Source organism: Camellia sinensis, chromosome 3 (assembly GCF_055761805.1).
Source record: "Camellia sinensis isolate YWXY chromosome 3, ASM5576180v1, whole genome shotgun sequence".
Classification (NCBI taxonomy): domain Eukaryota; kingdom Viridiplantae; phylum Streptophyta; class Magnoliopsida; order Ericales; family Theaceae; genus Camellia; species Camellia sinensis.
Genome location: NC_138963.1, coordinates 24,953,158 through 24,977,979, shown reverse-complemented (window position 1 = coordinate 24,977,979; position 24,822 = coordinate 24,953,158). Strand labels below are relative to the sequence as shown.

The window sequence follows — 24,822 nt, the reverse complement described above, 5'->3', positions numbered from 1 at the left end:
ACATCCAAACTCTCTCTCTCTCTCTCTCTCTCTCACAAAAGAAAAGAAAAAAAAAAATTTTTTTTTCAAACGAAACTAATTTAGCCAAGTTAAATTAGCTAAAAAAATTAAAAAACCAAACTAGCCTATTTTGGCAATTGGGTTAAAAGTCAAAAAGCTAGCTTTTTAGTTTTTTCAAACCTCATTTGGGAACATGTTATTTTATTAATTGTTTTGAAAATGTGGTTAAAAAATTTTTTTTGTTTTTTTTTTTGAAAAAACGTGTAAAAAATATGAGAGATGATGTGACAAAAAAATGGAAGTTAAAAGACAGTTTTTAACCATTTTTTCAAAAAAATAATTAATTAATTTTTTACGAAAAAATATACAAAAAAGTAAAGAGAGTGACGTGATAATTTATAGTGATTTTTTTATTTTTTAACTAAAATATATAGTTGACAAATGAGACGGTCACATCACTTCTCTATTTTTTACATATATTTTTAAAAATATATAAAAAAAAATAAAAAATTAACTTTTAACCTACATTCTAAATTAATTTAATCATTTCCAAACGAAGACTTATTGTAATATTTAATTAAAAAAATAATTAAAATATAAAAAGATCTTTAAAAAGAAATGAAAATGAAGAGATATTTTTGTTCAGATATTTATTTTTTCCTGAAATTATTTTATATTTTAATTAATTTATTTTTATTTTTTAAATACATTTAAATTAATTACATGCAAAACAAAATTTAATTAAAATATAACAAAAAAAATCATTAAAAATAGGAACAAAAACCCATTTAAAAACAATTTTTTAAAAATCAAACCAAACTCTTCTACTCTCTCTCCCTCCCAAATTACAGAGCAGAGAGAGATAGGGAGACAGAGACTTTGGGAACTGTGCTCGGAAGCAGAGAGAGAGTAGTAGCTACTACAAGGCCCACTACGATGATTGCCCAGTCTTCTTCATCCCCACAACTCTCTATACTATAGGACAGCTAGGTTTTTTCTCTCTCCTCGATACACGAAACCGTTCTTCAGTGTATTGTCAGTCATTGACACTACCTACAGATCTTCGGGTAAATAACGTGCGTTTCGTATTCTCATCTCAGAATCATCATCAATCAGTCCTTTATACTTTTGTCTTCTTCGCTTTATCTTCTTTTGTTTGGTTTTTTTTTGTGTTTTTATATCGGAGAGAGAGAGAGAGACCATTGATTTCTGGTGTGAGTAGAGCTTTCTACTCTTCTTTGTTTGTTTATGATAGGGTAATTCTTAGGTTAGTTTTTTACAATGTGGGTTCGAGTTATCTTGGCTTTTCATACGAATATATATAAATTTATCTCTGTGTCTGCTGTAAATGCTTGTTTGATTTAAATCTTTCCTGAAGTTTATGGTTTCTGTTGAGCTAATGTTAAGAAAATATGAAAGATTGAAAGCATTTTAGAGGTCACAACTACCCATTTCAATGCTTGTTTGTTTTAAATCCGTCATGAACTTTATGGTTCTGTTGAGCTAATGTAGAGAAAATATGAAGATTAAAAGCATTTTAGAGGTCAGAACAGAACTACCCATTTCAATGCTTCCTTGTTTTAAATCTGCCCTGAGCTTTATGGTTTCTGTTGGGCTAATATTAAGAAAATATGAAGATTGAAAGCATTTTTAGAGGTCAGAGCTACCCATTTCACTGGTCTGATGTCTTCTTCTTATTCTTCTTCTTTTTTTTATTTTTTTTATTTTTTTTTTTTGTGCCCAATGTATTTTATTTTTGTGCACATTAGGTGATTTTTTCTTTTTTGGGGTCGGCTAATATTTTCTGTCTTTTTCTAATATTTTCTCTTTGTCTTTTTCTGCTATTTTTTTCTAATTAATGTTGAAAATTTGAAAAAAGTAGCTTGGGTGGTATTGTTGAATTTTATGATAATGTGATGAGCACCTCACTTTGCTTTAATTTGCAAAAATATATTCTGTTTATAGCATAATACGGGTTGGTTTGTGTTTGATCTGTATTAAATCTTCAGTTAACTTTGATTTTGATACCCATTTTAGGGACTAATTGACCCGGTTTACACCCTGAACATTAATTTATTTTTTCATAACTAGGGCAATCCTAAAAGGTGTAGTATAATATGGGATATTATTGTCATTCGTTTCACTTTCCAAGTATTGGAGTAAAAGGGAAGTCTAAAGATGGCTTGTGTTGTGATGTGTACTGGTTTCCTTTGATTGCTACTTTCTTTCTGTTGTTGTTCTCTGTGGTGGGTATGGTTGGTGAAGGTGGAATTAGTTTCTCTGGAGTTTCGTTGAAGGGACTTTTATTGTATTTTTGTTTGGTTTGGTTTGGCATAAATTCTGAATACCTATTAGAGGTTGAATGTCTTTCATAAACCAAATTATTTTTATCTGCTCTACATGTATATAAGATGGTTCTTTTTCAGCCAAGAATTTATCTGAACTATTGCAGGTGTTGTGGGTCAGGTGGGGCTTTTGAGTAGAGTGCATTTTTTTTCTTACTCTGAGTCTCGAGGAAACTAAATATGCAAACACCAAAAGCAAGGTATATTTATCATTCACTTACATGAATTTGTGGCATTATGTTCTTACATTTTACACAGCTGCTTCTGAAGCAATTTATGTCTAATTGAATTTTGCATGCTTTATTTCATCAAGAAAATGGGTGAGAATCAACCAGATTGACAGTAAATGCTGTATAAACATGTTTCATCAAAATTTTGTGGTGGCCTTGTGTCCTTGCCCATATTGTTACCTTCTTCATTGTATTTATTTATTTTTTTAAAGAAATTAGTATGATGGACCTGTTCAAATGACCAATCCAACCCGTGCTTCTTTGGATAGGTCCAGTCTATTAACAGTCTTTGAACATTAGCGGTTGTAAATGTCAGTTTTGCTTACTTCATTTGTTGTCCTGATTCCAACTTCTTGTGGGTGATAACTCAACAAGGGCTGAGTAGTTGTAACACACACACACACGCACACGCACACAAAAAATCAGAAAATAGTGAAATAATTATGAAGAATGACAATTTGGACAATAGAAACAGCAGTATGTTTGGTGTGGTATGATCTGGAAATCTACCTCATGGTCTATGGTCTATACATGAAGTTTCTAAAATCACTATATGGTTAGCAGCTTTCTTCTTTCAATATTATCAAATTATTTAGCCACAGGAATTTTATTGTGATAAAATCTTTTTAGTTTAGTAATAGTTGATATTGCAATTATATAATTTAAGTAACAATTTGAAAATTGATGAGACCTTTTGTTGAAACCAGTTTGCTGTACTCGTCTTAAATTGTATCTTTTCAACGCCCTGATAAATTGTATTTTGTCCTTACTTTGGGAGCAGAACTAGCTCTTTGGAGGTGCCTCATAGGACATCTCCTGCGACACCTCGAACTGCTCATCAGTTAAAGGCGATGGGATCAGATTCTGACTCAGTCCCCTCACCAACTCCAGCAAGCAGGACAGCTAAAGACAGAAGCCCTAAAGTTGTAGAGCGCAAATCACCCAGAAGTCCTATGTATGAGGTATTCTACGAGAACTTTCCACCTGAGCCACTTCATTGTCATGGCAATGAAGTAGTGCTGATGACCTACAGAATCTTTTCCAGCTGTTGACAATCTTATTGATGATGCTTATCAATTTGGCTCTATTCAGAGATTCTAGGTTCAATTTTTTGCACATATTTTAGCGTTGTTAACATTAAGCATTGAAGGCACTTGTTTTCTAGCTGCATTCAGAAATAGGCATTTAGGCCCATGCGCTAAAAGAGCAACTAAAAAAAAAAGGCAACTTTCCCACTAACAAAAAATTAACTTTTTTAGCACTTACCAAATGCATCAACTTTTTTTAGATTTAAAAAAAAAAAAAACAAAAAGAGCAATTTGTGCAAGAATTGTTTTTTTCTGAGGATGATTATGTTGGAAAATATATGTGGCCAAGTCGGGTTAAATTCTCTTCATGTTGGTAATGGGCTTTCACTCACCTAATACAGCCAGATCTTTTGTGGTCATTTTACTGGTTTTTGAATCACAAATGGAAGGTTAAGAAGATATTGATAGATCAAGTTAATGCAATCTCAGAACTTTTTATCTGAACAAAAGGGTGCTTTAATGTCTAATGTTCAGTTCACACTCATTTGCTAACTCAACCTGTTGGATTGAGGCAGTATGAGATTTATACTATGTATGTTACTCTAATGTGTGTTCACATCTGTCATTTAAATTATTTAATCATATTCCACTTTGATCATCTTTTTAGACATAGTCATAGACATTCCTGGTTATAGATTTAAGGAGGGATTTGCGAATGGAAAGGGAAAGTGAATGAAATATGAACTCTTTTCTCTCTTTTTCTTTTTTTTTGCTTTTCTTTTCCTTTGCAAATCCCTTGCCAAATCCATGATCCAACACAGCTTAAGTTTTTTGCTTATATATACTGTTGCCACAATTTTAGTCACGATAGTATGCTACTGACCCATCTAATACTGTGCCCCTTTTTTTTGTGAGCTTCAGAGAAAGAGGCCAAGCAAAGTGTCTGAATTGGAATCTCAGCTTGCTCAGCTCCAGGATGAACTGAAGAAGGCAAAGGACCAGCTGAGCTCATCTGAGTCATGGAAGAAGCAGGCCCAGCAAGAAGCTGAAGAGGCCAAGAAGCTGTTGGCAGACATGTCAGCAAAGCTCGAGGAATCCCAACAGCAGCTGATGGATCTTTCTGCTTCTGAGGAAGCTCGGGTCCAAGATCTCTGTAAGATCTCCCAGGAGCGAGATCGAGCATGGCAGTCTGAACTTGAGGCAGTCCAGAAGCAGCACTCAATGGATTCTGCTGCCTTCACTTCTGCTATGAATGAGATTCAGAAGCTCAAGAGCCAGATGGAACGTGTGTCCGAATCTGAAGCTGCCCAGGCTAGGCATGCTGAATCAGCACATGCTGAGATACAGAATTTAAGAGTCGAACTCACCGCAACTCTCTCCCTGGTTGAGGAATTGAAAACCCAACTCAGTGATTGCAAAGAATCTGAAACTCAGGCCTTAGAAGTTGCCAGTAAAACGCAAATGCAATTGGAAATGGCAAAGATAAATGAAGAGGAGCTCAAATCCAAAGGTCTTAAAGCCATGGAAGCTTACAAATCATTGTCTGTGGAGTTGGAGCAATCGAAAGCTCGAGTAAATTTATTGGAGGAACATGTTAGCAAACTCTCTTCATGCAATGTTGAAGAATCTCAGGAAAATGGAGAACATGAGGATTCAGACCAGCTCGAAGCAGAGCTTAATCAATTGAAAACTGAAGTAGGACAATTAAGATCTGCATTGGATGAGGCTGAGAAAAGATACCAGGAGGAATATATTCAAAGCACATTACAGATTCGAAGTGCTTATGAACTAGTGGAGCACACAAAAGCAGACTCATCTCTAAGAGAAGCTGAGTTGGAGTCGAAGTTGAAGAAGCTGAACGCTGAGATCAAAGATTTGAAAACCAACCTAACAGCCAATGAAACTAAATTGCAGAGTATTTCTGAGGAGAATGAAGTGCTGAATCAAAAGATTGAGAAAAACCAGTTGAGTGAAAGAGAACCTAAATTGGAAATGGAGCTGAAGAAGCTTGAGGTAGATTTTGCTGATCTAAAGGCGAGTTTGTTGGATAAAGAGAACGAGTTACGAAGTATAACTGAGGAAAGTGAGACCCTGAAGTTGGAAATCACAAAAAGGGAGATGGAGAGTACTAAAGTGAATGATGAGGCCCTCGCTTCAGCTGAATCAGCTAGGGCTGCAGAGCATGAAGCTCTAATGAAGCTACGGTTTGTAACGGAGGAAGCAGAGAAAAGTAGCAGAAAAGCCGCTCACGTTACTGAACAGCTCGATGCAGCACAAGCTGCGAATTCAGAGATGGAAGCCGAGCTGAGGAGATTGAAAGTGCAGTCAGACCAGTGGAGGAAGGCAGCCGAGGCAGCTGCAGCCATGCTTTCAACTGGGAATAATAATGGTAAATTTGTGGAGAGAACTGGGTCACTTGACAACAACTACCATACCATCGGTGGAAAGCTTGGTTCGCCTTTCTTGGAAGACATGGACGATGAATCACCCAAGAAGAAAAATGTTAACATGTTGAAGAAGATCAGTATCCTGCTGAAGAAGGGCCAGAAGTAGATGCATTTTTTGGCAGGTTGCAATTTTTTATTTTTTGGTCACTGATTGTTTTCTTGGCTTTGTTCATGTGATATTCGCTCATAAAAGCTTCTCTAACAGGTATTTGGTGGCCGCGGGAGGGGAATTTGCTAGGAAAATACCCCCTTTTTTTCGCAGACTTTTGTATAGTAGTTATCTGGAAATTGGATGAACATGGACTCCCATTGTTTCCATTTGTTTCACCAGCCTTGTGTGGTAGGTTTTGATGGACACCTCAAGTATTTGTAATCTTTTTCTGTTGTAACTTTCAGTTTATGGTAAGGTATTTGGTCTGCGATGCTGATTATGGGGAAAATTAGTGGATGCTATCAAGTGTAAGGGTTTTTTATTTTTTAACCCTAAACCAGAGTGGTTTGAAATATTATTTTCCAAATCTATGCAGTTTTTAACTTATTCCTAAACCCAGGTGGTGTGGTTAAGTTGTGTTTTGAAAATACAATAATGAACACAAATTTCATCAATTGGTCCTTCAGTTTTTGAGTTAGTTAAAATAGAAAAGATAGAGAGAAAAAATGTCGAGAAATTTACCTTGCATTGTGTTGTGCAGTCTAAATTTAATTGTTGTATAATGGGATCTACACTTGGAATGAATATTAACCACAAAATGCTTATTATTTTTCTAGATAAAATTTCTATGTTAATACATTTGGGTGTGCACAAAATAAGATACAGACCAATTGAGCTTGGTATAAACAATCTTGATCTTGTTAACTAATGCAAAAATGCTAGACTTTAAATAAATTATCAAATATTCATATAAATATTATGTAAAATATTCAATAATTCTTCTAAGATCCTTAACATTGCTCTAACTATTGCCCAACATGCTTACAATTACCTCTTATAAAATGTAGTTGATGAGTGCATGAATATTTAATGGGAGTGTAATTTCCTATTTATCCCTATTGCACTTTATATTTTAAAAGGGTAAATTCAATTAATCCTTTTAATTATACCAAAATTATTTTTTGGGTGAATAAGTCATAAAATAAAAATAAAAACTTACACAAAATACAAGGGGCATGTCCCAGGCCCTAATAGAACTATACAATAACCAATAAAAATTGGACAGCAACAATACAGACCCATCCCAGAAAGGATGAAGGTCCACAAGGACCAAAACAAACAACCGGCTAGAACATCAAAAACTTCAACCAAAACCTAATAGAAATATGTGCAGAAGCAACAAACAACACCCTAAGCAAAAGAGAATTAGCTTATGCAAGGAGAATGTTCATGGGCCCCATAGACAAAATATGTGGGCCATGAACATACCTATCAGCAAAGACACCTAAATGAAATAACATCCCTTGCACATCCTGCAAGGGTAGGCTCAAAAGGAGATTAGAGAATTTGATACAAATTCGGAAAATATAAATATACAAAACAACAAAAACAACTTTCTTCGTCACAAAAGACGAAAACATGGCCTTCACTTTGCTATTACACTTGCCAGCAGCAGCAAAAATGTACACACCCCAGCAGCTTTTATATAAGCACATCTTATAACCAGCATTCTTTACAAGTGTTTCTTCCATCTTCAAGCTAGGAAGGTTAGTGAAACCCAAAACAGTTATACTGACATAACACCAGCAGCAAAATAGCCGTAAACCTGCCATCATCCTTAACAACCGCAACCCAAATCTTAAAGTTTGGAGATTTAATAAAACCTGTCTAACCATATAGATAATGAGAGAGCAGCCAAATAGAAACCCGAATATGTAGAGGGCAAATGGTATAATGCATATAATGTAGGGGCTCACAACACTCAACCCACAGTATATAGCCTCACACCACTCGGCAAATAACGAATAACACTCAATATATAGTCTCTCAACACTCAACCCACAAGAGAAGGTCCCATTATACAACTTCAGCCCTGTCAAACACCTGCAAAAAAGAGTAACAGCAATATATATATTTGTCACCATTAGAAAACACTCTGTGGACAGTGGAATGGAAGGTGTATTTGGCTACCAAAACTCAACCCTCAATTTATGGTAAATAGCAACACTCAATCCAGCTTGTAAGCACTGCAAAATTAGCAAACAGTTATATAACCCACAGTTTGTGCTCACAAGCCACTCAACCCACATTATCTGATCTTACATCACTCAAAGTTCTTCTGCTACCATCACTATATCTCTTTTTCAAGATAGAAGTAGGTAGCCTCCACTTGTTTAGAAACCAGCTGTCATTAGAATGATTTTTCAAGTTGGTTATGGACAACATTCTAAACCTAATCATATCCATAATCCGCTTTATAACATCTTCAGGGTAAGCATCATTGTTAAAAATTTTGTTATTCCTAGCAAGCCACAATTGGTAAACAGTGCAAGTGAACCCAAGTCTGGAAATGATAGCACCCACAGAATTACCCTTAACAAGTTTAGAAATATGATTGACCAATTCAGGCCATTCAAGACAGGGCCAGGATACAGTAATCCTAGACTGAAGCTCCTTCCAAACATTATCCGAAAAAGGACAGTGGAAAAAAAAATGGTTGTGATCCTCATAATGGTTATGACAGAAATCATAATTACTAGTATGCGTATAACCAAAACAAGATAACTTGTCCCCAGTGTAAAGACGACCATGAATAGCCATCCAAGTCAACAAACTGGCTTTTGTGATACTATGATTATACCAAAGTTATAGGATTTTTTTGTATTTTTTCTAAACCTTAAATGTAAATTACAAATGATGCAAAAACACAATGGCGAATAAGGAAAATATATATTTCAATGTAAAATAAATAAAAATATTATTTTTTATACCTATAAATGACTGACCAATTATTGATAAAAATGGGTTAAATGTGTGTGGGTGAAAATCTGACCACACTACAATCTTAGTATCCAGCTGGAGAGCACCGGCAGAATAGATGGCACCTGACTAACCTGCAACAGAAAGAAAAGACTCCGGTGGTGGTTCGCCACCCGGGGGTACTCTGACGATCAAGTCAGTACTCAATATCTCTCAAAATAATCAATAGTGCTAAACTCATTAGCTTGAGCATAAAAAGACATACCTTAGACCCATAGGGGTGCCTCTCTTTTATAGCCAACATAAACCTAGTCCCAATAGAAACCTAACTTCTATAGACTCAGGATTACTGCTAATCTTGGACTCTCAGTAAGATTAGGATAAACTCTCTAAGAGTCTTATCTTAATACAAACTGAAGTCTTCTCTCATTCTAGGACTCTTGCCCCTCATCTGCTTATCTCGGATTCCGATATCTTCGGAGGTAACCTCGGCCTATCCGAGATGACCTCGGCATAACAACCAGGACACGTGGCACCTCGGTTGACACGTCGATGTCACCTTGGCCACGTGTTGGTACTCAGAAAATATATCCCCACAACTGCCCCGTAGGTTCTATTACCTCGGCATTCTGAGGTGATAGAACCTACACTGTTCGTTCATCTGTGCCCCTCTGTCCGAGATCAAACTCGTCAACCTCAAAGTTCCTTGGACTTTACTGTCCACTTCTGTTAAGTATCAAGCTTCATGCTTTCCAAGCTGCTCGAGATCACACCTCCTAGCCGAGGTTCTTGTTCCATTAATTCGTAAACTCCAAGAGCTCTGCAACTGCTCCACTCACATTCTTCGGTGGGTTCCCGACTTCCAGTCATCTATTTGACTCCGGCAATCTTCATATCGGTGTTCATTTCTCTTGGTAGGTTCATAAACTCTTTTATTAAGCTCAATCTTTCATAACTCTTCTGAATCCGTTTACTTGCCCTCTGTTGTCTTCTATTTTCGTCTGTTTTCAAGTTTTGAATTGTTTGAACGCCTAGCACTGTTCTTGCCATATCCGCTTTCTGTTGCTAGCATTGTGTCTGGGTCACTACTTTCTTGTTCTTCACATACTTACTTAGTGCCTATGCACTTGGCTTTATTCTTGAACTTTGTCGTCTTCTTGACTCTAATTTTACTCTTTTTTTCATTCAATCCTCTGGCTTTTTCTCTTTCTAGCTCTTTTGCTTAAATCCATCATTGTTCCAAGCTTTCAAGCTCTACAACTGTTTTCATTCCTCTCCTCCGGTGAAGCTTACGTCATTCTGTCATTTTCGCATCCGTCGTCAGACTTCGGCAATTCTCATTCCAGCTTCCCTCTTTCTGGTAAGCCACTGTTCCTCCTGGTTTTATTTCTTGTTGCTTTCCAAGAAGCTCTGCTTCATTGTTAATCACCATTGTTGTTTTACCCGTTGTTTCCAAATCATCTTCTTGAATACACACTGTTCACACATCTGTTGATTTCTGCCACTATTTTTGGCTTGACACACCTGTGCAATCTTTTTGTCTTGATTTCCTGATAGCTTCATCACAATTCTTGATTACGAATTATATTCTTGTTTCTGTTTTCTGTGTCTTTTTCCAGATTCTTGCTTTCAATCATTGCCTTCAAACTCCGAGGTGCCAATCGCCGAGAAGAGCCTTGATCAAACTCTTCGGGAGATCAATGCTGAGCTCGAGGCCGAGAAGGCTGCTGAGAAGTCTTCTCAACTGTCTTCTATATCCTGCCATTGATGCCGAGTAGTTTTGTTTCCTTCTTTTACTCCTTGTACCTTGTACCTTGTACCTTGTACTTTGTCCTTCTTTGTATGCTTTTAATCAGGCCGACGTGCCATTTTTGTAGTTTGAATAATTTATTTTTCAATATTCGGGCCGAAGTGCCTTCTTTCTTCTTTAAATGCATTTCTCTAATTTCTTCTTTCAATGAATGTCTTCTTTTTTTCTGCTCTTATATGATTCTACACTTGGAATAATTTGCATGTCTTCAAAGTATACCTTGACTGTGCAATCTCTTCGGGTAAAATACCTCTGTCACAACTTCTAATCTTGCTCATCTCGGCCTTGTCCTAACACTTGAAAATATTATAACAAATATTTTCACAAGTGTTGCTTAGGACTTGTCACTTTCTCAATGTCTTCTACCAAGACTTCAGTTTTTCATATTTCAAGTTTTGACAACCTGGTAGTCTCGGCAAGTACGCAGATATTGCTTGAGCTTGACTTTAACTTGTAAATTTTTCTCAAAAATTTCAACAAGTGTTTTAACCATCATCCTTTATCATAACCTCGGCTTAACTTCAGCTTGTAAATTTTTCTCAAAATTTCAACAAGTGTTTAATCATCTTCCTTTCAATACGACCTCGGTTTAACTATAACTTGTAAATTCACATAGAATTTCAACAAGTGTTTAAACCAATCTTCTTCCGATACGACCTCGGTTTAACTTCAACTTGTAAATTCACACAGAATTTCAACAAGTGTTAAATATCACATCGGTTTAACTTCAACTTGTAAATTCACACAGAATTTCAACAAGTGTTAAATATGACCTCGGTTTAACTTCAACTTGTAAATTCACACAAAATTTCAACAAGTGTTAAATATCACATCGGTTTAACTTCAACTTGTAAATTCACACAGAATTTCAACAAGTGTTAAATATCACATCGGTTTAACTTCAACTTGTAAATTCACACAGAATTTCAACAAGTATTAAATATGACCTCGGTTTAACTTCAATTTGTAAATTCACACAGAATTTCAACAAGTGTTAAACACCATCTCGGTTTAACTTCAACTTGTAAATTCACACAGAATTTCAACAAGTGTTAAATATCATCTCGGTTTAACTTCAACTTGTAAATTCACACAGAATTTCAACAAGTGTTAAATATCATTTCGGTTTAACTTCAACTTGTAAACTATCATATTGTTTTAACTCAAGTTGTAAATTGCTACAAATTTCAACAAGTGTTTAAACAATGATTTCGGTTTAACTTAACTTGTAAATTGTTCACAAATTTCAACAAGTGTTAAACAATAATTTCGGTTTAACTTCAACTTATAAATTGCTCACAAATTTCAACAAGTGTTAAACAATGATTTCGGTTTAACTTCAACTTGTAAATTGTCCACAAATTTCAACAAGTATTAAACAATGATTTCGGTTTAACTTAACTTGTAAATTGTCCACAAATTTCAACAAGTGTTAAACAATAATTTCGATTTAACTTAACTTGTAAATTCACACAGAATTTCAACAAGTGGTAAACATATTCTTCTTCTCTCTGCCCCATGCATGGCTTCCACATACTCATTTGCGAACCTTATAAAAGGTTTTTAACCTGGCTAACTACAGTCCAACCTTGTGTGTTTTCTTTTTTATCTTCTGAGATCTGAGATTTGCTCACTGAGCTCTTCTTTTCTCGGACTTAAGTGCCGAGATCTTGTCTGCTAGAATCTTGGATCTGCTCACTCAAGTTGAGCTCTTCTCTTCTCGGACCTACTCATCTAGGACGAGATCATGTCTTCTAGGATCCGGGATCCAAGGTCTGGAATCCGGGATCTACTCACTTAGGATGAGTTCTTCTATACTTGAATGTTATCTCCTTGGAAGCGCCCATGCCCCCTGTCTTTGCATCCCTTCTAGAAGGGACTTCGTTCCTCCGCAGGTATCTATCCTTCCATACCTGGAGGTCATCTTCGTTGTAGTATCCGCTTCGATCAATTGTCTTTGGTGCATCACCTTTCTAGCCAGCGTCTTTCACTCCGTGACTCTGGTCACGAGTTTTTGTGTTGCGGTCATCCCCTTCAACATCGAGGTTGATTGGTCTCCCACTCCCAGCAGGAGCGTTGTCTCCAATCTAATCCTTCTGTCCGTTATTGGCCATCTATTCTTCTTTCTTTCATTGGTCATCTATTCTTCTTTCTTTCATTGGCCATCTATTCTTTTTTTTTTCCCCACAGACGGCGCCAAATTGTGTGGGTGAAAATCTGACCACACTGCAATCTTAGTATCCAGTTGGAGAGCACCGACAGAATAGATGGCACCTGACTAACCTGCAACAGAAAAAGAAGACTCCGGTGGTGGTTTGCTACCCGGGGGTACTCCGACGATCAAGTCAGTACTCAATATCTCTCAAAAATAATCAATAGTGCTAAACTCACTAGCTTGAGCATAAAAAGACATACCTTAGACCCATGGGGGTGCCTCTCTTTTATAGCCAACATAAACCTAGTCCCAATAGAAGCCTAACTTCTATGGACTCAGGATTACTGCTAATCTTGGACTCTCAGTAAGATTAGGATAAACTTTCTAAGAGTCTTATCTTAATACAAACTGAAGTCTTCTCTCATTCTAAGACTCTTGTCCCTCATCTGCTTATCTCGGATTCCGATATCTTCGGAGGTAACATCGGCCTATCCAAGATGACCTCGGCATAACAACCAGGACACGTGGCACCTCGACCGACACATCGACGTCACCTTGGCCACGTATTGGTACTCAGAAAATATATCCCCACAAAATGTTTTGTAGTCTAGAGAAGTCTATAGATTGGGTACAATCACCAAACAAAGTCCAATGATAAGGACGTATAATTCCTCAATTATGAAAAGGAAAATGTCTCGTAGCTCAAATTTTGTGACTCAAAAGTGGCTCAAATGACCAAAACGACGTCTTTGAGCTATGTAACATTGTCGTTATGAAAATCATACAAATTAAACACGGTCTCTTCAATTATAAAAATCATACAAAGTGGGCACCTGTTTTGAAAATCGTACAAATATACCCATTTGGAGGTGGTACGGAGGGAGTACGCAAGAGTGAAAACAAATAAATTTATAGATAAGAAAAGTACAATGATATTTTATAATAATTTAGAAGGTGTGTAAATAACCCATAAAAATATATGATGCCATATACATTTTAGTTGAGTTAATTTGGGCCTTATATATATAATACGGCCCAATCTGAATACATTGGGTGGGCCTAAACTGCCCATCTTCAACAGATCCAGCTTTCTCAAAGTCTTATCTCTTTCTCTATATATACCCACTCCTCACTACATTTCTAGGGTTAGGGTTTTGCTTTCGCCTTCAGTACATCTGCTTGGTCGTCCTCGCACTCCAATCTCACCTCTCGAGCCCTAGTCTCTGTCGAAGACCTTCTCTTTCAGAAGCCATGGGGTATGATCACTCGCTCTAATCTCTCTATATACGTGTATAAATTTGTAGCTTTTGGATTTGAACATAAAGCTGTTCTTTTTTTTTTCCTTTTCTTTTTCTTTTTCTTTTTCCTAGTATATTGGTTGTGTTTATGAGCTTAGACTAAGCTTATTCTTGTTCAGATTATGGGTTATAGATTTGTTTTCTTGAAGTATATGTTTGGTGCGGTGGAAACTTAAATAGAAAAGAAAGGAAAATTAAAACCTTGAATGAAAATATACTGCACAATTGATTTATGTGTAAGTAAATGTAAATTCAATGATTAAAAAGTGTATAGTTTTCAATTCTCATCTTTCTGTCAGCAACAAAACATGGTGGGAAATTACATCTGGGCTGAGTTTGGATCTTGGATTTGTTGAAGGAAACGAAAAGGGAATGAAAATTGAAAAAAAGAAGTTTATATTAAATTGGCTTTTTCCTTTCCTTGGTAAATCACTTCACAAATACAAGATCTATACATTGGATTAGAAAATAAAGTGAAAGTTCCCTGTTTAAAATTTAACAGATAGCACTCAGATATTCAATTTGCTTTTGGAAGGTGTTGAATGACCTTGTTTGAACCATGTGTGTTTTGGTGATTTCTTTGGCATGAATCTCTTACAAAGACGGGAGTTTTTCTTTTATGAAAAAACATTATAATCTGTGGTTTTGTTGGAAATTGAATTTTTTGAAGTATGCATTAAAATTAACAAAGCTTACATAGTTGCTTCTTGGCAATGACCCTCACTATGTATTTCAAATGGTGTTTGATACCTTATAAAATTAAATAAATAAGTAAAATAGATATTTGATATTTTACATTATTCTCTGCTTTGTGCTAAGCTTTAAACCAATATATAGATGAACTTGATGTTTCTTAGACCTAGTAAAAAAAAACAAAGAAAAGCTTTAATTTTAATTTCAAATGAAAAATCAATTGTAAGTTTTCACTTGAGATTAGAGCAGTTAATGACCACAACAAAAAGAAACTTCCATAATTGTAAAATGGTGGATATAAATAAGCAAATTTAGATCATCTTGCTAAGATGTTTCTGAGCAACCAAACATGTCATAGTTACTTCTCTAGTTGGCGTTATAAGCTCCTTTCCAGTTGAATGGCTTTGGAACCTGAAAATTTTGCATATCACAGGAAGACACGTGGTATGGGAGCTGGTCGCAAACTGAAGTCCCATCGCAGAAGGCAAAGGTGGGCTGACAAGGCATATAAGAAGTCTCATCTTGGCAATGAATGGAAGAAGCCTTTTGCTGGGTCTTCCCATGCCAAAGGCATTGTCCTTGAGAAGATGTATGCCTTTTCTAATATGCTTTCATTTACCTCCTTTTATTAAATGTTCATTTGTGGTTATTGCATTTAGTATTAAACCTGACTAATGGCCAACTGACATTTACAGTGGTATTGAGGCTAAGCAGCCAAACTCCGCTATCCGAAAATGTGCTAGGGTTCAACTGATTAAAAATGGGAAGAAGATTGCAGCATTTGTCCCAAATGACGGTTGCTTAAACTACATTGAAGAGAATGTAAGTATTCTTCAAAAGCTTGGGATGATCATTTTGCAGTCATCCTTGGTGACTTAACCTTAAACATTTCTTGTTGTAGGATGAGGTGTTGATTGCTGGATTTGGACGGAAGGGGCATGCTGTTGGAGACATTCCTGGTGTCAGATTCAAGGTCGTGAAGGTATCTGGTGTCTCCCTTCTGGCTCTCTTCAAGGAGAAGAAAGAGAAGCCAAGGTCTTAGTTTTGTGCACGGAGATTGTCTATTTCTGTCTTTTGGTAGTTTTGTTGGAAGTATTGGAATGGTACTCTAGATTGTTTGAGCAGGATTTTGTTTACAAAACTTATTCTCAATTTTCCAGTTATTGTATTGGCATTACATTTTTACCTTCAATTATTATCCCCCACAACTCTTCTATATTACTCTACCTCTCTTAACGGGTGTCAATTTATATTATATTCTGTGGTGCATGCCTTTACATAGAAATGTAGTTGGTACATGGGATGATACTCTGTTAAACAGACTTAGGGTATGGTTTTTTCATGCAGATCATGAAATGAGTCCCTTCTATTATTTAATTAATAGGATTGATTACATGGCCTGAAATTTCTTCACAAACTTTGGTGGCCTTGTAGACTGTATTTAATTCTTGTTAGGTCTTCCTTTGGGCCTTGGTATTTACTAGGCCCCCTGGATGAAACTAGCCTTCGTCATTGTGTTACCTAGCAAGCGGGCAAGGAAAACAGCTTGGTATGTGATTGCATCAAGTTTGTTGAGAGATTTCGGCACTATTGAATATTCTTTAAATAATGAGATGGCATTTCAATGGTTGAAATGCTAGTTGGCAGTGACTGAGTAACGTGTGGCTCTGTTTTGTGATTTGCATTCTGACAGCTAGTTTTAAGTTGTGGAGATTGCATAATGGTTTTGGGTTTTTTTTTTAGCTTTTTCTTTTTTCTGGTAGCCGTGTTGTGAACTTACTGATCCAATATGTGATGGTTATGGTCCATTTTTTCAGTAGCTTTTTAGCCGAATTGTAGGTATCCGACATGATTTTTTTTTTTTTTTTTTTTTTTTTGGTAACCTTTTTCTTCACCCCCTAGTAGTTTATGGGTGGTTTTGAAGTGAATTTGTTAGTAGATTGTGTCTGAATCTTGAATTTGTGACTAGGGGGGAAAAAAATGAAGGGAAAAATTAAAAATCTTGTAGCCTTGAGCATCTTGGTTTTTTTATTTTATTTAAGACAAGTGGTTTAAATTAAGAGGGAAAATGAAGTGAAAGGGAGAGAAATGGAAATGGATGGTATCTTCACCTTGTTTGATTAGACTAATTATAGGATGTGTTGGTATGACTGGAATGTTTCTAAATCAAATCCATAATTTTTGTAGTTGTATTTTGGGAGTCAAAGACTTATCTTCCAAAACATCCAAATTCAAACAAGCACTTCAGGAAATGTTTTGGAAAAACTACAATTCAGGAGAAAGTGTGACAAATATTTATTAGAAGGTGAGAATCTCATTTGGTAACACCATAAATAAATTACTTATTGACTTATTTAAGTCGTATCATTTCTCTATTGTTTTTATGTCTTCTCGTAAGAAGTAAAAAAATTGTGTTCTTTTATTGTGTTCTTTTACACAGTTGCACCACCATGTTTTCATACTTATTTTTTATCATGCAAGCTAATTTGTAATTTTCACAAATATTTTCATGTCATTCAGACTATACCTATGTGTGGAAAGTAAGCAATACAAAAAATGAGATGAATAAAAATTAGAAAAATTAATTGCAAAACAATACTGGACAAGTCTATCTCACAAGCGAGACCACAAATCTCACTTGCACCAGACTAGGGATGGCAATTTGAACCCGGCCCGACGGGGACCCGACCCCCCGACCCCGATTAGAACGGGTTTTCCCCGAATATTATCCCCATAGAGCCGGGGATGGTATTAAAAATTAAATCCCCGATAATTTTCGGACCGGGGACGGTGATAGATTCCCAACCCCGGCCCCGGCCCGGCCCGGCCCCGCCCCGACCGTCCCCGACAATCTCGTATGTATATATATATGTTTGAGCTTTATTATATATGTTTAGACTATTATATATATATTTTGACTAGAAAGCTATAGCAGAAGGCTATATATCTAATATCTAATATATCTATTCTATCTAATATCTAGCATCAGTTCTCAACTCTCACTCTCTCTCTACTCTCAAGTTCTAAACACACTCTCTCCCTCTCTCTCATCTCAGAGAGATGAATGAGCAGCTTGAGATGAATGACCACCTTCAGATCGAAGCCGCGACAGAGAAATCTAGAGAGAGATCGGCGACAGAAGGCTCCTTCCAGATCTGAATAGCGATGAACATTTCTGCTTCGTCTCCAGATCTATAGCCACGGTTTTGAGATAATATATATATATACACACACACACACATATATATATGTTTATACACACTGGTTCTCAAGATCGTGATATAGATATAGATATAGATATATATTTTGTTGTTGTTGATGTTGATGATGATGAATTTGTAGAATGTGTTGATGTTGATGATGATGATAGCTGCTGTGTTTGCTCTCTCTCTTTTTTTTTTTTTTTTTCGGCCGGGGAATTTACGGGGTCGGGGAAACCCGATCCCCGTTAGGGGCGGGGGCGGTGACGGAGATAAGTTCCCCGTCGGGGATCGGGACCGGGGCCGGGGTATTTTCACCATCGGGGATCGGGGACGGGGAGTGTGATCCCCGGCCCCGCCCCGCCCCGTTGCCATTCCTACACCAGACACATGTGTCGCTTACACTATTAATTTATAATTAGATTTTTTATTTATCATTTATCTGATATTCTCTTGAATACGCAGATACATACACACCAAAAAAAAAAAGAAAAAGGGCAGTATCAAAATCTTCCGATGCTGGATCCAACATGTTTTTCAAGTACTACTTTTATCACAAGAACACCAAGACATCACATAAATTACCAACAACCTTGTCATTTTACAAACTCAGAACTTAACTTCACAGCATAAATACATTTTTCTTCCTTGGATGACTCGGTTTCTCTCATAGTCCTTGTCCCAACACTGGCAAACCCTACCAAAAGCCCTCAAATTCAGCACCAGTGTACAACACTATGCAAATGCACTTCAATTTTTATCACTCGAAGGAAGCTTCTCTCCAAACTGTTCCATCTTTGTACAGAAATTTTGCTGCACCAACATACAAAAAAATTTATGAAAAAACTTGATGATAAAAATCTTCTAAGAGGACTTCAAAGGGAATTTATTGAAATCTCATTCAAAGAAAATTGAAAGAAACAAATAAATGGACCGTGCTTCAAATGCATTATCCCTTATAATTCTATTGAACATGTATATGTATTTGGTAGTCCATAAAGATGTACCTTCAAGTAAAATGTGGGCATGACAACTGTTTTAACTGTTCTCAGTTTGAGCACTTTCTACAGAAGGTAACGATGTCGTCTTCTCTACCACCCGAGTGCTTGATTTGGCTGAAAGGTCAAACCCCTCACCATTGCAGAAAGAATTCTTAACAGTAAAAGGAGTCCTTGTGGGGGCTGCAATTTCAATGGTTGCCGGAGAAAGAGAGATCAGAGTGGGCCCTGACAAATTACTTGGTGACTCCTCCTTTTGGCCAGAATCTGGGTGACTGAAATCAATTTGAGAAATAGAATTGTCAATGAGCTCTTTTTGCAGCTCCTGTTTTGAGTCCTTGGTTCTGATTTGGATGCTCGTACCATCAACTTGATCTTCAGAATGGGTGGTGTTTTCCTTGTCATTCCTTTTATAAAGTGAGCACAAGTTATCCTTGAGATTCTGTAAGCCACAAATAGCATCTTCACCCACTTCTTCAGATAGCTTTATATTTTCAGCATTACAATGGGTTTTTGAATCAAAGCTATATCCTTCAATAGGAGCAATCTTGACATTATTTAAGTTGGTATTACTCTGTTTTTCTACTTTCATTTCACTCTTTGTGACACCTAAACTTCCAGTTGTTTCAGCATCCAGACCAGTATCTGGAACATGGTTAGCTTCATTGGGCCCTTTAGGTCCTACTTCCTCAGCTTTCAAGCAACTTTCTCCATTCATTTCATTATGGACTTGAGGTGACACGCTAGGGCAGTTCTTTACAACCCGTGAAGCACTAGAGACCTTTGTGGAAGCATTTGATAGTTTCTGAGACGGTACAGGTGAAACAGGTTTTCGAGTGTTGGGCTTCATGTTCCCAGTTGCTGTCACTATTCTTGCAGGTTGAAGCTTTGAAAGTTTTGCCTTGCTTGAGCTGCCTACACTTGAGCTACCGATGCTAGGTCCAATTTTGGGACCAGCAGGAATGCCAGAATAAGATTGTGGATTTCCTTTAGGGGTACGAACCTGCATGACATAGACATCCCAGCCATATAATACTCGCCTGACAAAGCAAATTCTAGAACTTTGACAATAGTACAGGAGTTGGTTTTGCCAATTTGATATTTTCCATAGAAAAAAAATAAATAAATAAAAAAAGACGGAACAATAACCTCCTTAATCCTAATGGAGAGGCTTTACCCGTGCATTCTTCATATTGTCATTTATTGCCACAGAATTACATTGGCAAAAAACCAATTCCAAATAAGAAATATCAAAATAAGAAGCATTTGTAATAGCAAAAGTAAACTAACCCCATCAAAAAATCCGATCTTTGGTGATGGCATTCGCAGACCTGAGGGTTTTACCATATCTGGTCGAACATGTGCGCCAGTCTGCATTGAAGTTGTATTTACATTTTCACTAGATAGTCTAGTTGCCTTAATTTCATGTCGATCTGAGATTTGATCATTAGATTGGTTACGATGATCCAAAGGACTTGGGGCACCATTATCTAGGGATGTACAAGGAGAGCTAGTATCAATGCTAGCCCTTGAAGTATTAGACCTCTGATTTACAGTAGAAGTTGATGAAGATGATTCTGAGGACCATTCACTAATAGAACTAGCAGGAGATGTATTATTAGAAGAAAGCTTTGATGACATTAAACAAGCTGAGAGACCAGACTGTCCTTTTTTCTTCAATGCAACCCTTGCTTGCGTTTTGAGGATTGAACTGGAGGAAGTTGGGTTAACGCTGCTGGAAACAATCTTTCTTCTAGTAGAATTCACAGGAGATATACCGACATTGGCAGATGATGCACTGCCAGAACTATCAGTCAAGGAAGAGGATTTTGGTGGTGGCTTTGTCTTGCTCAATGTTGAAGAACTAGAAGAGGAGGCTTTTGAAGATAATGCGGGCTTATGCACAGCCCTACAGGAACCACCCAAACCATGTATCTTTGTTGATGGAGCCACTTTACCAGGAACTGTCACAATCATTCAAAAGGTACTATTTAGTTTAGAACTAGAGCAAAATTATTTGGTTGCTGGTAAAGAAAAAAGAACTCTAATTAACTGGAGTTCTATTTACCAGATGCACTTTTTTCTTTATCATTTTCGCTTTTAACTTGGTTGCCGCACAAAGAAGATCTTTTCAGCGCCGCTGACGATATGGGATTAGGCCTTCCAATTACCTTTGGTGCCTTCTCAAGGGATGAGGTTGGGCCCCCATTTCTAGCAACAGGCTTAATTAGACAATATACAAGCGGTGTCAGTTAAACCATATTGCAAATTAGAAATAATTTGTATGAGACTGTTGCACATCAATTTTGGTTTACCTACGTGTTAAACCAAAATTAGAAAGCCAGCATATCTCCCAAATGCAAGGATTCCAACAAGGATAAAAAATGAGATCAAAATTAGTCAAATAAACCATGGATCTTTTTTGTTTTGATCTGACAAATAATGCATGGAAATGTAGTGCAACTATTACAACCAAGAATTGAATAATATCCTTTCCAATCAGAATGCCCAAATAATTCACACAGCTAATCATTTGCATAATGTAGAATGAGAAAGTAGAGCCAAAGCATTTTTAGTGTAATAGACAACTACATGCCTGAGTGCCTTGTGAAAAACCAGAACTCTGCTTTGTCAATTTCCCTGGTCCTTGCATGCCAATGTTTGGTTTCTTGGAGGCAGGTTTTGGGTTCATCTAAAAATTTTGGAAGACATAATTCAGACTTGAGAAAATTTACAAAAAAAACAACCACATCTAAAAGCTACTATCTATTCAGTGAACTTACCATAGTCTTAGAAGTAAGGTTCACCTTCTTTAAAGCTGCAAAGCAAATGTAACCATTATTCCAAAAATAATTATCAATAATATGTGCTGGCTAAGTATTATGGCAACCAATTTAGTCTCAGAAAACAATTAAAAATAAAAAAGGAAGCCTGTTCTGCTGGCTCAAACCACACACAGATTCAATGTAAAATGATCATCTTCATGAAAAGAAAAGAATATAGTGACTACAGACTAAACACCACTATCTGACCTCATATCACTGCAATATTCTAAAAACCATGCATGTCAACATGGAGGCAGTAACCAATGGACAAAACAGAAACAGAGATTACTTCTTTTAGCCATGTATAAATAATAAAACTGCTATTATACTTACTACAGATAGGTTGGGTTTCTGCCTCTCCTGATGGAGCTTTACTAGAACTTGCCATATGAGATGCTTTACTGGATTTCTGAATTGAAGCTCTGATGTCTTCAAACAAATCAGCTTCAAGACTTTCCAGTGTCAAATCACTTTCTAATGTAGAGAGCGAGTCAGTAGATCTGCATATTTCCTCGTCAATTCCAGGTAAAAAATGTTTTCGACCCTTGCCAACTCCCTCGATCATGCTAGACAACTCATCAGGGTCCAGAACACCTGGTATGTAGAAAAAAATTAATTTGTAACTACGAGCTTAGATTTGCACATAATATAAGAAATGAAGTAATGTTGTAAGAATAGAAGGATGTTTCAAACTCTAAGCATACCTGCACTAGTAAAGAAGGCAGTATCCCACGCTAAACTTTTGCGCAAATTACACTTGCCACTTTTTCTTGTCCCTTCAGGTTCCGATGACTCAGATGGAGGTAAATGTTCCATCTGTGAATTGACATCTGCTGTGTCCACTACTTTTTCAGCATTGGCAACCTCCAGCAACTCAGAACTTGCATTGTTACTCTGATTTTCTGAATAACATATTAAAATAAGTCCAATTTGGAACATTAGATAGCAATCATAAGAAATACAAAAATAGATGAAGAAAATGTTGTTATCACACGCATAACCTATATTTACTACTACAATGTAAGGAAAACAACACCATTCACTGGTCTTGTTGAATAAAGAGAATGTTTGAAAATAAATTGTACGTGCTAGCAATCTGTTGCAACCCACTGCATGCTGTGTCAACATATTGTTTCAAATTTATCACAGAAGTCATTGTAGTTTTTACCCACCTCCCGACTCATCCAAAGATGAATACCCAGTGAGAAGATGGCAGAAAGCTGACAATGGAGGCCGACAATGCAGTTCAAATTTGTGTTCACAGTGCAGGAGTATACTAAAAATTAGACAGTGAGATAAGCAAAGGGGTCAATACAATACCCTTGATATAGTTACCACAGCTTATACAACATCAAATGAAGCAGGAACTTAAGAAAGAACCATGGCTAAGGCTGCTGCCCAAGTTGTTATAGAAGGACCCACTAGATGGACCAAAGACAAGGGATTGTCAACTAAGGAGAACAAACACCAAGAGATTGAATTTAAGAAACTGAAATGTGTAAGTGCCATAACATGATGTTGGCTATCCTCCTTGGGTGGTACTATTTTTCCTTTAATCAATTTTCCTACTGATCTAATTTGAATGATGATGCAATAATTTATACCAAAACATGCCCAGCCACCAAAAAAGATCAACAGAAGGCAATGGCTGGTCAGTCTAGCTGAATTGTTGGTCATTTGGTACGAAAGGTCTGGAAGTAACCCACATATTATGGGTTCAGCTCCTATCCAAGATCCGTTTTTTAAAATTTTTGATACATGGGGCGACCAAACTCCCTCCTTATATCTACAATACTCTTTTCAACTCAAAAGGAGGTTAGCATGCTTCAGCGCACAAGGTAAAGAGAATAAAACAAACATTGGGAACTAGTAAGCTAAAAAGTTTTAGTTCAAACTTCAAACCAAAAACCCCAGCCAACTATGTCAGAGTCCCAAAATGGGTCATTTAGCTATTCATCATTGTGCTAATCAAAATGTAGCCTTTACTAAAGCATTTAAAACTTGTTTGGTTAATGAAATTCCCTTCAGACCATCTCATTAGAATTGTCATGAAATTCCCTTCATCCTTTCCATACTCTTTCAGATTCATCTCATACAAATCAGGAAGAAGCAAATTGCAGTAACCAAGAAAAATCAGTTCCAAGATTGACTCTTTTTTTTTCTCTTAAATTTATGAAAAAACAAATAAATTGAACAGAATGGATATCCAATGCTTGATAACCCTAATCACAAAGAAAATTCAGCTTCAAATTAGCCACATTTCATGAAAATAGGGCTCGATAGAGGCTGATCTAACAACTGCTGTATTCAATCTAATAAAAAATGGAAAGAATACAACCTGAAGATTGATTTTCACAGAGGGAACTGGTGGACGAAGACGAAGCAACAATGAAATTGTTGTTCTCGAAAGAGACATCGACGTGAACGGTTATGGAACGTTTGAGTTCGAGATCAATCTTCTCGCTCTCGTCCATTGAAATCGATTCACGGATCGAAAAGTCGAAATCGAACGCAGAGAGAGAGAGGCACAGATTGATTTCAATTCGTTAATCGAATCAGAGATAAGAGAGAGAGAGAGAGCGAACGAAAATGCAAAACGGAAAATTTTTTGAACCTGAATGTAGGCGGTTTCGAAATTCGAATTGAATTTAATAATAATAATAATAATATTAAGCCTCCGTTTGGGAAGTGGGTTGGCTTTTTGGCTTTTTGGCTTTTTTGGCTATTTTAGCCTGGGCTAAAAAGCTTGGTTTGGGAAGGGCTTTTTGGCTTTTTGGCTTTTTTGACTTTTTTTGTGAGAGAAGAATGTAATGATTATAGGTTGGATGTGATGTTTTGTTTGTTATGGCTAAAATAGCCTATTTTGTTTTTTGTGGTTAAAA

At 36.6% G+C, this 24,822-nt stretch overlaps 3 protein-coding genes across 15 annotated transcripts; 2 read left to right on the top strand and 1 right to left on the bottom strand.

Annotated features, from left to right (window-relative positions):
- The first annotated feature begins 836 nt into the window (after positions 1–836).
- LOC114281255 (interactor of constitutive active ROPs 2, chloroplastic) lies at positions 837–6,596 on the top strand. Of its 13 annotated transcripts, none has more exons than XM_028223703.2 (5): positions 837–1,067; positions 2,453–2,545; positions 3,357–3,537; positions 4,525–6,172; positions 6,256–6,596. In XM_028223703.2, exons 2-4 carry the CDS (start codon positions 2,526–2,528, stop codon positions 6,154–6,156), a joined length of 1,833 nt encoding a protein of 610 aa, XP_028079504.2. In that variant the 5' UTR covers positions 837–1,067; positions 2,453–2,525; the 3' UTR covers positions 6,157–6,172; positions 6,256–6,596. The 13 variants fall into 13 exon arrangements, with proteins under 13 accessions (XP_028079504.2, XP_028079501.2, XP_082775450.1 ...); XM_028223700.2 differs by having other exon boundaries at positions 857–1,076; XM_082919324.1 differs by having other exon boundaries at positions 1,056–1,267.
- Positions 6,597–13,752: 7,156 nt separating this feature from the next.
- LOC114310777 (small ribosomal subunit protein uS12) lies at positions 13,753–16,138 on the top strand. The gene is made up of 4 exons (XM_028256873.2): positions 13,753–14,182; positions 15,351–15,506; positions 15,613–15,739; positions 15,819–16,138. The coding sequence occupies exons 1-4, from the start codon at positions 14,178–14,180 to the stop codon at positions 15,957–15,959; spliced, it is 429 nt and encodes a 142-aa protein (XP_028112674.1). The 5' UTR covers positions 13,753–14,177; the 3' UTR covers positions 15,960–16,138.
- Positions 16,139–18,524: 2,386 nt separating this feature from the next.
- On the bottom strand, positions 18,525–24,608 carry LOC114310783 (uncharacterized). Its single transcript, XM_028256879.2, has 9 exons — positions 24,279–24,608; positions 22,645–22,842; positions 22,274–22,534; positions 21,899–21,933; positions 21,712–21,807; positions 21,184–21,337; positions 20,406–21,079; positions 19,125–20,118; positions 18,525–18,930 (listed from the first exon to the last, which is right to left on the bottom strand). Exons 1-8 carry the CDS (start codon positions 24,412–24,414, stop codon positions 19,156–19,158), a joined length of 2,517 nt encoding a protein of 838 aa, XP_028112680.2. The 5' UTR covers positions 24,415–24,608; the 3' UTR covers positions 18,525–18,930; positions 19,125–19,155.
- Positions 24,609–24,822: the final 214 nt, after the last annotated feature.